A 12,735-nucleotide genomic window follows, 5' to 3' on the forward strand; every position below is an offset into this window, starting at 1 on the left:
GAGAGAATGGGGGGATGCCTGGGGATGTGGGAGAGGCTTCCTAGCAGGTGGGGGACCCGTGTGGGAGGCCCAACGAAGGGAGCCATAGCTTGAGTGAAGAGTAACCCCCTCCCCAGGTGCAGCACCCACACCCCGGGGCAATGCAGAGCTGCAGCCTGAGCCAAACCAGGATCCCAGGTGAGTAGGTGGGAGCTTGTGGCTGCCCCACCCGCTGCTCCCATCTTTATTCCTGGTATGGGTGATCCCAGGGGTTAGCACAGAGGGTGGATGGGTCTGGGAGAGGTGGGGAGGCATGGCCCATTCCTAGTCCCTCGCCCATGCCAATCTTGTTTCTCATCCAGCCATAGCCATCAGGAGGCGATCCTTGCCGTAGGGGATGCTACAGCAGTGATGGGAGGCCAGGTAAGGAGGGCCCAGGGAAGGGGGCTTCACTGGGTGGATGGAAGCTTATTTCTGTCTGGGTCAGAGGCTGGCTGGGAGCTCTAGAGGTTGCAGGATGGCTGTCTCTGCAGCTATTCACAAGGTTCCTAGTAGGTGTCTGAAGTATGCAAATTCATAAGACACATCCATTCCCACTTTCCTAATCTCCTGGGGCCCTGCAGCCAGCTGAGTTTTTTTTTTTTTTTAGAGGAGGAGGGCATGAAGGCACCATCAGGAGACAGCTGAGCTCTCCCCTCCCCTGGGTGAAAGTAGGAAGGTGAAGGTTTGGGAGACTGGAGTTCTCTTTTCCCTGCCTGGCATGGAAAACCCTAAACCCTGTCAGAGGCCCCTCTCCATTCCCCGAGCAGTGCCCCAGCAATGCTGCCCTGAGAGGAGAGACAAAACCTCGGCCACCTGGTGGGGTTTGCAAGGAAAGGTTGGTTGAGAAGCAGAGCCCCGAACTCTGTACTCTGAGTCTTGACCATTCCCCACTGCCCACCCCGCGAGCTCCTCCATGCTCTCAGGAGAGGTGGCAGCTTGTTCTCCCCCTTTGCCAGATGTCTTTGGTCTGTGAACCGGGAGTCTCAGGTTCTCTGTCTAACCCTGGCTTGCATTTGTCTGCTTTCTATAACCGCAGACATCTTACAAATCCAGCCCACCTGCAGCTGGTCCCTAGACCGTCTTGAGCCTCAGCTCATGCGCCCTGGCCCTAGGGATTAGCTCTGGGTACCTCCTTGTGCCAGCAGGTTGGGGAGCATCATTCATAATGGAAAACAATGTGTTCCAGATACCTGTCCTTTGGAAATAGATATGAAGGTCCCAAGGTGGGAGGGGGCAATCGTTCTCTAACCTGTGAGTTATCTGGGTTTTTTATTTCTCGTTTGCCCACTTTTCCAGGCGCTAAGTTTTAGAATCACAGTCAGGTACGGTTTGAGTTGAAAGATAATGTTATCCTTCTGTTTCTCGATGGGGAAATCGAGGTAGGTGCCAGGGCCCTCAGGGAGCAGGTGGAGCTGGCTTGTCTCCCCACACCATGAATGCCCCACAGGACTCAAGGGATCTCTGCATTTTAGTGGAGGAAATGATCCTTACCCAAGCAGCTCATTCCCCTGGCGGGTTTCTTTCCTTGCTAGATTCCAGGGTAGGCCCCCGCCTTTTCCTTGGGGAGCATCTGGACCAGGCAACCCCAGCAGGTTTCTCACATTACTCCTTAGAACAAATAAAGGGTTGGAGTGGCCCTACTTTAAGGCAACTGGAGTTGAGGGGATTGAGGCCATTAGCTAGAAAGTGAACCCGGGGACTCTTCAAAGGCTTCTGCCTGGAATGCCCTCATGGGTACGGGAGGGGGTCCCAGACCAGCAGCCCACCGACCTTCATTTCAATGCTGCCTCACTCCCACAGAGCTCAGTCATTCCCCAGAGAATGGATGGTGTAGACCCAGGGTCCACGAACTTGGATGGGTAAAAATGCGTTGTTATTTACAGGAATCTTAGTCTAGCTGAAATTTAGCATTCCCTTCATTTATTGCTATAGGCTACAAACCATAAGAGTATTAGCAGTGTTGGCAACTGTCCCCAACAGAAATCACAGATATTGTCATATCACCTTACAGGTGGCGTTGATGTCCCTCGCTCTCCTTTATGTTCACTGCTTCAGAATTCTGGCAGTGATAGGACCTGATGCTTAGATCTTGTTATTTAATGTGTTAATAAAGAAGTACTAATATTATTGTCACACGTTTTTACAAAATATTTTTATAACCTTAGTGCAATATAGTCAATGTCCTTTGTCATCTTACACTTTATTTTATATATTTATAAACATTATTCTGAGACTGGGCCTGTAGGCTTCACTGGATTGTCAGAGGGGTTCATCGCATAAAGGTGAAGCTAAGCGTTTGGACAGGATTTAAACTTTTCTCCAGAAAGTGGCCTCGATTCTGCAGATCAGGCCGTCTTGCCCTCTAACCACAGCCTCAGAGGCCACATTGGAGGTGGAGGTGCAGAGTGAAGAGATACAAAGACCAAGTTTAACTGGGTTCTCTGGGGACCGTGGGACGTTGGTGTTGGCCATTTTCCCCGCTGCTCTTTCCCATTTCCTGTGGTCTTTGAGGCCCCATGAGATCGCTTATGACCAGGGTGGAAGCCTGACTCCTGGGGTCTGCACCGTCAGGAGAGTCCAGGAGGGCCCAGGAACCACGGCCAAAGTGGGATGAGAATCCTGGCCGAGGAGGGGCCAGTGACCTCTCAGGGGGTCAGCAGGACAGTGAGAGGGAGGGGACGAGTGCCCGGGGATGAGGTGGAGAGACTTGGCCAGCAAGGAGGGGCAACGATTGGGGTTGGGCTCGGGGACCAAAGGTTCTGGATACTTTCTATGTTCCCAGTTCTTCACTGGAGGCTGGGGATTCAGTCTGGGGCTGCGGAGATGACAAGGGGGAGGAAGACACATGACGCAAACACGCTCAGTGTGGTTTGTGCCTTCTTGGCCCTGGGAACGAGAACACGAGCTCTGTGAGGGCAGGGACTTCATCCTGTTCTGTGCGTCTGGCCGGGGCAGCTCTGGTTAGTTGTACAAATGAGGAGTCTGAGGCTCCGAGAGGGAGAGACTGCTGTGCCCAGGGCCCCAGTCCAGGTGACATTAGGCAGGAGTTCCGAGAGGCCAGGTCTCCTAGTCAGTTAGCCATGCGGTGGTGACTGAATGCATGTTATGTCCAGTACAGCCCTAATTTCAGATGGCTTATATCTCGAGAGACCAAGCATTGGGATTTCTGGTCCGGAAAATAGGGTTTCTGAGCTATGCTTTGCCTGTGTCCTCCTCACATTTGTGGTGTCAGGGAGCGTCCTGACGTGGAGCTGAGTTCTGAGGCCCGTGGGTAGTGATCTGTGAGGCACTGTTGTTGCTGTTGGAAGAGCCCCAAAGGAAGGTTGGGTGGCAGGTGGGGTGAGATGCTCCCTTGCCCTGGGGTGAGGGGCTGCCTTTGTTTCTTAGCTCTGCCCCATGTGGTTTCTGTGGCGAGGAGGAACTGTGTTTGTTCTCCAGACAAGGGGGTTTTGTGTGGGGCTGTGGCGGTCACAAAGGTTTACTAGGGAGGGGAGGAGGTGGGGAGACTGGGGGATATTGGAGCATGGAGGGGAGGGGGTGTGGTCAGGCCACCAAGAGGCCACTTTGGAGGGTAAAAACCAGCCTCACTCCTTTGGGCCTCGAGCAGGCCTGAAAATCCATACCTCTTCATACCTCTCGGAGATGGGCCTGGGGAGGTGGAGGGGCACTGAGGGCGAGGGGGCCTCCCTCCATCCAGGTGATGGACAGGAAGGGCTGTAACCTCCAGGAAGGTTGCCCTCCCTGAGGTCAGCCCTTGATCGCCTTCTCTTCCTTCTGTCTTAAAAGAAGGCTGAAGCCCTGGACTCGTTGGCCATGTCTTCCTGGGAAAGGCGGCTGCATCGGGCCAAATGTGCACCATCTTGTAAGTGGCTGCCTCCCTTTGGCCTGTGGGCTGTGCGAGGGAGGACCTTGGCCCACCGAGAGGCCTGTGACGGCAGGTCAGGGCTTCCCTCGGGGCCTCTTGTGACCTCCTTTCTTTGCACGAGGCCTCTTTCCACCGTCCCAAGCCTTGGCCTCCAACTCCACTCTGCTTTCCCCTTGCTGACCAAGGAGCACTTCCTCTCTAGTGTCCTGTTCTGATGACCGTGGGCCTGTGGCTTTCCTCACTCACAGTCTCTGATCCCAGTGATGCTGTGCTTCCGTGCTTAGTGGTTGTTGTCTCCTCCACATCACCCTGTTTCTGTGGCCTCTTTCTACGTTCTGTGGCATTGCCCTTCACCCTGTCCTATGTCTGTGGCCTCTCCCCTCACCCCATCCTGTGTCCGTGACCTCTCCTCTCGCTTGTCCTATGTCCATGGCCTCTCCCCTCACCCTGTACTGTGTCTGTGGCCTCTCCCCTCACCTGTCCTGTGTCTGTGGCCTCTCCCCTCACCCTGTCCTGTGTCCATGGCCTCTCCTCTCACCTCATGGCTCCTTTCCTCACCGCACTTTGCTGTGCTCTGTCTTCTCATCCTCTGTGGCCTTTCTCTCTACGGTGTTCCAAGTATGAGGCTTCTCCTGCAGCCCCCGGTTTATGCCTTGGCCTCGTCCCCTGAGCTTATGAGCAGTGAGGAGAGCAGTACTTGACGATCTCGAGCAGTCTTCCTGCTCTCCCCATAGGCAGGCTCCATATGCTCAGTTCTGCCTGCCTTGCCTGGCAGCCAGGAACTTCTGGCTTAGGGAGCTGAAGGCCCAGGTGGGCTGACCTGGGGGCCACTTGGTGCATTTCGAAGGTAAGTTCTCTGAGACCCCACCCTACCTACTTACCAGGGAGGGGGCCAGGCAGTCATCTGAGGCACTGTTTGTGCCCCCATTAAGGCTATCTCCTAAGGAATGTGTGGGCTACCTGTGATGGGGATCTGAGGTCTGTGTAGCCCTGGGAGGGCTGGGGCCTGGTGCCCTCGCAAGAGGGAGGTGCTACGTCCCTGGGTTCTGCCAATCTCGGCTTGATAGGGAGGTGCCTTCTGTGTCTCCCTTACAGACTTGTTCTCCTGCTTCAACGGTGGTGAGTGTGTGCACCCAGCCTTCTGTGACTGCAGACGCTTCAATGCCACTGGGCCGCGCTGCCAGATGGGTGGGTCTGGGCTCCATCCCACTCCTGGGATGAGCCATGGGTTCAGGAAAAGCTGTGGACATGAGGTCTGGGGATCCTGGGCTGGTGGGGGGATGGGAGTGGCCATGCCAGGGCTAGAATCCATTAGTCTCTGACTGATGCCCACTGCAGCTCTACAGAGGCGTTCTCTCTTCCCTGGCTCAGTGTACAATGCCGGCCCTGAGCGGGACAGCATCTGCCGGGCGTGGGGACAGCACCATGTAGAGACGTTTGATGGCCTCTACTACTACCTCTCTGGGAAGGGGAGCTACACGCTGATGGGGCGCCATGAACCCGAGGGGCAGACCTTCTCAGTCCAGGTGAGGTCTCCCCTGCCCTGCCTGTCTTGGAAGCCTCCACTGGGCCCTGGAGGTTGAGCTGGCCTGGGCGTTGCTTGTCCTAGTTAGACAGTCTGCTCCTGGAAGGAGCTGGGGGCTCCACAGTTCTCTCTCACCCACTCCTTCCTGGATGCCCTGAACTCCTGAGCTCGCTCAGGGGCTCTTCCCTGTGTAGCCAAAGTTCCACATCATTACACTGCCATTGCGTTTCTCTTACAGAGGTCTGTTTCTGGGTTGGTCTCCTCTACCAGATGTAGGCTTTCCAGCCCAGGGGCCACATCTTTCCATTTGTGTTCCCAGTACCTGGATTGGTGCTCAGTAAAAGTTTGTCTTGTATACGAACACGTGTGTGACTCCCTGTCTGGCAGACCTGATTTACACGCTTGCCCCGTGTGATGCACGGGGAGTCACTTTCAGGCGCAGGTCAGTACACCTCCACCTGGAGAGAGGTCGACCTGGGGAGCCAGCTCTGCTGAAGGGCACCTTGGTCAGTACTGAGTTAGGGCCTAGAGCTGGGAGTTTGGGGAGAGCCTGGTGCTCAGTGTCACCCCTCTGCCAGCGGGGCATGCCCCTTCTGTCTCAGGCAGAGACCTGCCAAGAGGCTGCCCTGGGCCCTGGGGGCCGTGCTCTGGATGGGCTGGGGACTCTGACCAATTCTGCCCTCTCTACCTTGGGGGACCACACATGAGAGTTTTTGATGACTACATCATTTCATGATGGATGTGCCACAATTACGTAGACTAATTGGGTGCCACGCATTGGACTGGATTATGAAATCAACTTAATGAGTCACAACCAGTACCAAAAAAGGAAAAAAGAAAAAACAAAGAGACTAGAAAATATTATAAGAATGCATTACACATTAATGGGGTAAATATTATTTTGTAAAACTTTTGTTTTGTTATGTATATATTTATATTTCTTACTGTGGGTTATGGTCAAAAAAGTTTGAAAAATACTTGATTAGACTATGGGATGGCTCTCAGAGCTCCCACTTTTAGTTGAAGTGGCTCCAGCCTGCTTGACCACATTTAAGAGTAATCTAGTGGAAGGTTCACTCCTGGGAAGGGTCTCCACACGTGGAAGAGACACATTTGCGACCTTTTTCTGAACTCCGGGAGCCTCCCCCCACCCCCTTGGGTCCTATGGCCTTGGAGGTATGGGTTCTGTCTGAGCAGGGGGCAGAGGAGATGTGTGTGTGACGGTGGCACAGGAGTGCCGTGTGTGTCTGCGTGTGCAGGGGAGGGCCTAACTGTGCCTCCAGGGCTGTGCTAGGAGTGTGTTTATAGTGTGTGCATTGAGGGTGCCCTATGAGTGAATATGTGAGGGAGGCGTGTTCGTTCTGCATGAGTGTCAGATAGTGTGAGTGTCTACCTGGGCTTTCTATCTGGTTGGATGACCTGGGATGGATAAACAAAAAAATCCAGAAAAAAAGAGACCGCACAATGTACTGGAAGGAGCCCTGAATTTGAGCCGTCATACCTGGGTTAACACCCTGGCTGTGTGTGTGCCACCTGTCTGAGCAGCAGCTGCCTCCTCTCTGAAATGCAGATAATCACAGCTCTGACCTGCCTGTGGTGTGGTGGGGCCTGGGAGGGATCACAGAGGAAGGGTGCTTGGCACGCAGAGGGCAGGCGATTAGCATTAGCGGAAGCTCAATAAGGGGCGTCTGGGCCCAGAACCGAAGCTCAGGGCCAGGCTGTGGCAGGACCTTGCACACTGGCCTCTGAACCCCCCACACAGGTGCACAACGACCCGCAGTGTGGCTCCTCGCCCTACACCTGCTCCAGGTCTGTCAGCCTCTTCTTGGCGGGTGAGCAGGAGATCCATCTGGCCAAGGAGGTCACCCATGGAGGCGTGAGGTAACTATGACACCTTCCGCCCTGAGCGCTCCTACTTGCTGGCACTATTGGTGGGGGATGGGTGAGCACTCGCCCTTCTCAAACCTAAAGGAAATTGTTTTCTGGGGGCAAACAGCAGAGTTTCCACCATTAGGGCAGGAACACACTGGCAGACCAGCCGGGTTTCTAATCTGCAGGGTTTGCAGAAAGATGAGTCCCTCGAGATTTTCTGGAACTCTCAGGCCCCATGGGTTTCCAGACAGTGGGTTTTCAGGAAAATAGCAGAGTTTTCTAGATAGCTGAGAGCTTTCCACTATAAGAATGCTTCATTTTTTTTCTTCCACAATTTGAAAGAAATCTTCCTGAATAGAGCATACACAGTTCAAGTCTCCTCAGAGCACATACTGAGCACGCTTTCACCCTTTTCTGATGACAGAGACAAGTGATGTCCCAGCACTTACCTTGTTGGGGGGCCCCATGAGGAATGGGGACTGGTTGGTCCCACCCTAAATGGCCCCAGACGGTGGTCCTCTCTGAAATCTTTCTTTCGTCTCTTCTTCACTGTCCTTTCATTCCCTGGCTGTCCACTGTCCCTTTATGTTGCTCCTGGGGGTGAGTGGTCTTCCTGCAATGACCCGTCTCCCCTCTCTCGTTTCCTGCTTCATACCTGGAAATGGGGTAACCACGCTTGCTGGGGCTGGGCATAAAGTGAAGGCCCAAGGTTCCTCCTATGAATAAGGGTTGGCGTATGGATCTTTTGGTACCAGTTTTGGCAGGTTAGATGCTTCTATTGTTTTCCTTTCCTGACTTTCAGCTGAGTTGAAAATCGCCAAATTCCAGATTGGCAAGGAAACCCTGTACCAGAAAACTGGGACAGTGTCAAGATTGCTGTGGCCCTGCGTCTTTTCTTTCACCCCCTGTTCTTCTCTCTCAGCTTTTTCTCTCCCCACTCCATTCTTGCCCTCCCTACACAAAAAATAAAGTAGGTGTCTGCTTATACCATCTCTCCTGTCTAGGAGAAGGGAACTCTGAGATTTATCCCTGCCAGGGAAATTGCAATTTTAATAAGCAATTTTAAAACTCTGAAGACAAAGGAATCCCTCTCTAATGGTGGACTTCTGGGCCCCCAAGAGGTCATGGGGAGGGAAAGTGGGGTCCTCGGATCCTGTGGTACCAGTGGCTGCATGGATGAGGCAGGTGCCGTGTACATGATGGGTCGTGCAGGAAGGGACAGTGGGTCCTTTGGTGAAGGGACTGGGCTAGTTGGGGTGGTGTGGATGCCCTGAGGCTCTGGGCTGTATCCTGCAGGGTCCAGCTGCCACACGTGATGGGGAGCGTGCGTCTGCAGCGGCTTGCCGGCTACGTCCTCGTGCAGCATCAGTCGGCCTTCACACTGGCCTGGGATGGCGCCTCGGCTGTCTACATCAAGATGAGCCCAGAGTTCCTGGGCTGGACCCATGGGCTGTGTGGGAACAACAATGCCGACCCCCAGGATGACCTGGTGACCAGCTATGGTGAGGTGCAAGGCGGGTGACCTCTGAGGGGTCTTGGTGGGGGTGAGGGACAGGTGATGCCCGAGGGGTGGGAGAGGCCTTGGGGCAGGACCCTGGGGTCAGGGTACTAAAGACCTAATGGGAAGCCAGAGCCCCTTACTATCAAGGGTGCGGCCTCAGGCACGTTCTTAACCACTCGACCTCAGTTTCCTCATCTGTAAAATAGTCCTGATGAGAAGTCTCACCGGGGTTGTGTGAGGATCTAATGGGACTGACCCTGCGAGGTGTGTGGGTGTGGGTGTGAGGGGTAGGGGGCAGGGAGCAGAGAGCCAGAGAGAGCCAGGAAGAGAAAGGGCCCAGCTGCAGATGACGGTACCTACAGAGGAGTGGTAAGAAGTAAAAGTGAAGGGTGCAGGGTCAAATCGTGGGGACTGTGACCTGAAGAGGGAAGTGACACCTTTGAACACAGGGAACATGCTGAACGCGTCACATGCATCATCTCATGTAGTCTTTATAGCAATAGTCTCATGGGATTGTCGGCCCCATTTGACATATAGGGAAACTGAGACTCAGAGCAGTGCAGGAGCTTGTCCAGGCTCACATGCTAGTTCTCTGATTGCAGGGCGTCGCCTTCCCTGAGTTTGGAGCAGTAGGGAGCTATTGCAAGTTCTGAGCATTCTTGACTTTTATTACCAATCACCTTTTTCAGGAGAGTGGATCTGTTGGGAAATGCAGATTGGGATGGGAGCTCAGGAGGCCAGATTCTTCAACTCCTTGCCTCACTCTTGGCATCTCTGTGGCTCCACCTGCCTTCCCCCAGAGCCCTCTGTGCCCCCTGCCCCGCCCCCTACCCATGGTCATGCTGGCTTTCCCCGACAGGGAAGCTGACGGATGATGTGGCTGAGTTTGTGCACAGCTGGCAAGCGCAGGCCCCCAACCAGCCTCCAGGGCCCACAACCTCCTTCCTGCCTCGCCCACCGTGCCTGCAGCAGAGCCCGGGAACCATGCAGGTCTGGACCCTGGGGAGAGCCCCCACCCTGGCTCCTGACCCCCCACCTGAGTGCCTGGCTTAGGTTGGTTTCCCACCGGCTGCAGGGACGCAGGGTTGTTTGTGCCCATGGTCCCTTCCCTCTCCTCTCCACCCTCCTCTTTCTCTCTCTGGGGCCTGAGTTGGTGTTCCATCTGGGACTGGCGAAGTCAGAGGGCTGTGCCTGGCCCTGCAAGCCCCTGCTCCACTCCCGGCCCTTGCCCCAGGGTGTGTACGACCAGTGTGAGGTGCTGCTGCGACCGCCCTTTGATGCCTGCCACCCCTACGTGAGCCCTCTGCCCTTCACGGCCAGCTGTACCAGCGATCTCTGCCAGTGAGTGGGCAGCTGCAGTGAGTGGGCGGCATTGGGTTGTGGGGAGACCTCTCCCAGTATTGCGGGAGGCTCAGCACATGGGCCACTAAGCCTGATAATCCCAGGCAGATGGACAGGCCTCCCAAAGCTCTGAAGTTCTTATCTGCATGGGTGGGACAGGGCTTCCTCTTCACCGAGGCCCAGAAATGGGGCGTGACCCCCTCAGGGTCACACGAGTTGGTGGCAACGCTGGGACTAGAACCCAGGTTTCCTGCCTCCAGTCGGGGTTCAGTATGCCTCGATGCCTTCCCTGGCTCCCTTTCCCAGCTGTGTGGGGAGGAGGGGTGCCCTGAGCCCTGGCAGTCTCTGGAGGGGCTGGAGGGCTGGGGGCAGATCGGGCCTTGCTCCAGGGTGACCCTCAGTCTCCCCGCACAGGTCAGTGGGTGATGAAGCCACCTGGTGCCGGGCGCTGGCGGAGTATGCCAGGGCGTGTGCCCAGGCGGGGCGGCCCCTGCAGGGCTGGAGGACCCAGCTCCGGCAGTGCAGTAGGTGCAGCCCGGGGTTGGGCAGGGAGGGGTGCAGCCCAGGGCTGGAGGTGGCATTCTCAGGCCTCAGCTCAACATCCTGTCCCGCTCAGAGCCATGGTTGTCGGAGCTTTAAGCCCTGAGGTCCTGTCCTCATGTGACGGATGGGAATACTGAGGCTCAGAGCGGAAGGGCCTGGCCTGGGCCCCAGAGGAGGATGAGGGTTGTTCTCAGAGCCTCCCAGGCTCTCGCCAGTTTCCTGGTTGCCCAGTGTTCCCATGGGAACTAGGGGATCAGGAAAAGCAAAGCCCCCTCACCCCCACCCCAGGGCCTGGGGAAGGGGCTGTGTTGGGCCTGGCAGAGCAGGGGCCAGTAAGGAGCCGACAGGCGTGCTGCTCCCTTCCTCCCGAGCCGTGCGCTGCAAGGAGAAGGGCTTTGTCTACAATGAGTGCATCGCCTGCTGCCCCGCCTCCTGCCAGACCCGGGCGTCCTGCGTGGACAGCGAGATCGCCTGTGTGGACGGCTGCTACTGCCCCGATGGTATGCTAGGGGCAGAGTGGATGCCTGTCAGAGTCTTCCTGGCCTGGCACGGATGAGCGTGAAGCAAGGGCTCAGTGGATGCCTGTTTGTGGAATGAATGAAGGAAGAGGCGAATGACCAGTAAATGAATAAATGAATGAATGGCTTAAGGGAGGTGAGGGTGTGGCGGAACTAGGCTCTTGAGAGGTTCATGGGGTATTTAATTGTATCAGGACTGAGCTTTTTAAGGTGTATAGATGAGGACAAGTCATTCATTCATTCACTCATCATACATGCATTTGTGTAAACATTCATCCATGTACTGTTTTCACGGTGTATAAATTTGCAGCCCACCTACAGTGTGCAGCTCACTTGGCTGGGGGGGGGGGGTTGGGATAAAAAAATATAAAGATACATTCATTGACTTTGGGGGTCTGGTTGCAGTGATAAGACACTTACATGCACGCTCCAGTCTAAGGTGTAGTGTGATGAGGACCAGCTCATGGGTTCAGACAAGAAGAGAGACAGGAATTCAGTTGGGGGAGAGATTGTCAGGGAAGGCTTCCTGGAGGAGGTGGCTCCTAAGCTAGTTCTAGATGCAGTGACAGGCTTTCAAGAGTGGAGGGGGAAGTTAGTCAGTATGCAGGTTGTTTGAGGTGGGTAGTTCTCTGAGTAGAGGTCTGGAGGTGAGATTAGTTGCTCAGAGGGGATTCAGATCTGGCCTGAGCCAAGGATTTATACAGGAGAAAGTTTGAAAGCAGCCTCGGTGGTGAAAGAGCTTGGATGAGGGGATCTTTATCACAGGCTGTAGGGAGCCATGAAAGGTTTGTGAACAGGAGTAGGGGTGAGTTAAGTGGGCCTTTGCTGTCATCGTAGGGCTGATCTTGGAGGACGGGGGCTGCGTGGCACCAGCTGAGTGTCCCTGTGAGTTCCGTGGGACCCTGTACCCAACTGGCTCTGTGGTGAAAGAAGACTGCAATGCCTGGTCTGTGTCCACTGCTGGGGGTGGGGAGAGGCGGTGACTTCCAGGGCCTTCCACTAGGGCTGCCCTTCTGGGGTCTGGGAGCCCTGACAACATGGGGACCTTAACTCAGCATCCCTGAGTCGCAGGAGATCTCATTAGATCTAATCCGTAGGGGAATTGCCACCACCCATTCAGAGATGGGAAGGCTGAGGGCGGGGGGCAGGAGCTCTGTGGACCCTGTGGTCCACCAGCATCTATGCCAGGCCTGGAGGTGAGCCCTGCCTCCTTATCTCTGTGTTTCAGCACCTGTACTGCGGGCAAGTGGGTGTGCAGCACATCTGTTTGCCCAGGTACGTCTGACCCCCGCCTGCACGCTGCCCCTTACTCTAGCCTCACAGCTTTTGGGCAGAGGTGCTCTGCGAGGCCAGGCCTGCTGGTGGGACAGGGGGTGGTCACTCAGTTCCTCAGAGCCGCTTGGCCTGATTAAGATTGCTCCCCCCCTTGTCAGGGAGGGTTTTTCATGGGGTCCTGTATTTCTAAGGACCTTCCTGAGCTTGGGGGCTTGGAGCGAGACAGGCCTCCACACTCAGAGCCTGGTCTCCTGTCAGAGGGAGATGCCCAGGG

The 12,735-nt window shown here is 55.4% G+C and overlaps 1 protein-coding gene across 1 annotated transcript in view; it reads left to right on the top strand.

Annotated features, from left to right (window-relative positions):
* OTOG (otogelin) overlaps window positions 1-12,735 on the top strand; it is a 95,007-nt gene that overhangs the window by 424 nt on the left and 81,848 nt on the right. The window contains exons 2-13 of the mRNA XM_003365430.4: window positions 308-402; window positions 3,808-3,883; window positions 4,982-5,074; window positions 5,258-5,412; window positions 7,174-7,292; window positions 8,580-8,785; window positions 9,644-9,774; window positions 10,019-10,125; window positions 10,540-10,649; window positions 11,040-11,168; window positions 12,024-12,132; window positions 12,415-12,461. Coding sequence (XP_003365478.3) covers window positions 308-402; window positions 3,808-3,883; window positions 4,982-5,074; window positions 5,258-5,412; window positions 7,174-7,292; window positions 8,580-8,785; window positions 9,644-9,774; window positions 10,019-10,125; window positions 10,540-10,649; window positions 11,040-11,168; window positions 12,024-12,132; window positions 12,415-12,461 — 1,377 coding nt within the window. The remainder of the gene's footprint in view (window positions 1-307; window positions 403-3,807; window positions 3,884-4,981; window positions 5,075-5,257; window positions 5,413-7,173; window positions 7,293-8,579; window positions 8,786-9,643; window positions 9,775-10,018; window positions 10,126-10,539; window positions 10,650-11,039; window positions 11,169-12,023; window positions 12,133-12,414; window positions 12,462-12,735) is intronic.

The sequence above is a fragment of the Equus caballus genome, chromosome 7 (genome assembly GCF_041296265.1).
Source record: "Equus caballus isolate H_3958 breed thoroughbred chromosome 7, TB-T2T, whole genome shotgun sequence".
NCBI classification, from domain to species: domain Eukaryota; kingdom Metazoa; phylum Chordata; class Mammalia; order Perissodactyla; family Equidae; genus Equus; species Equus caballus.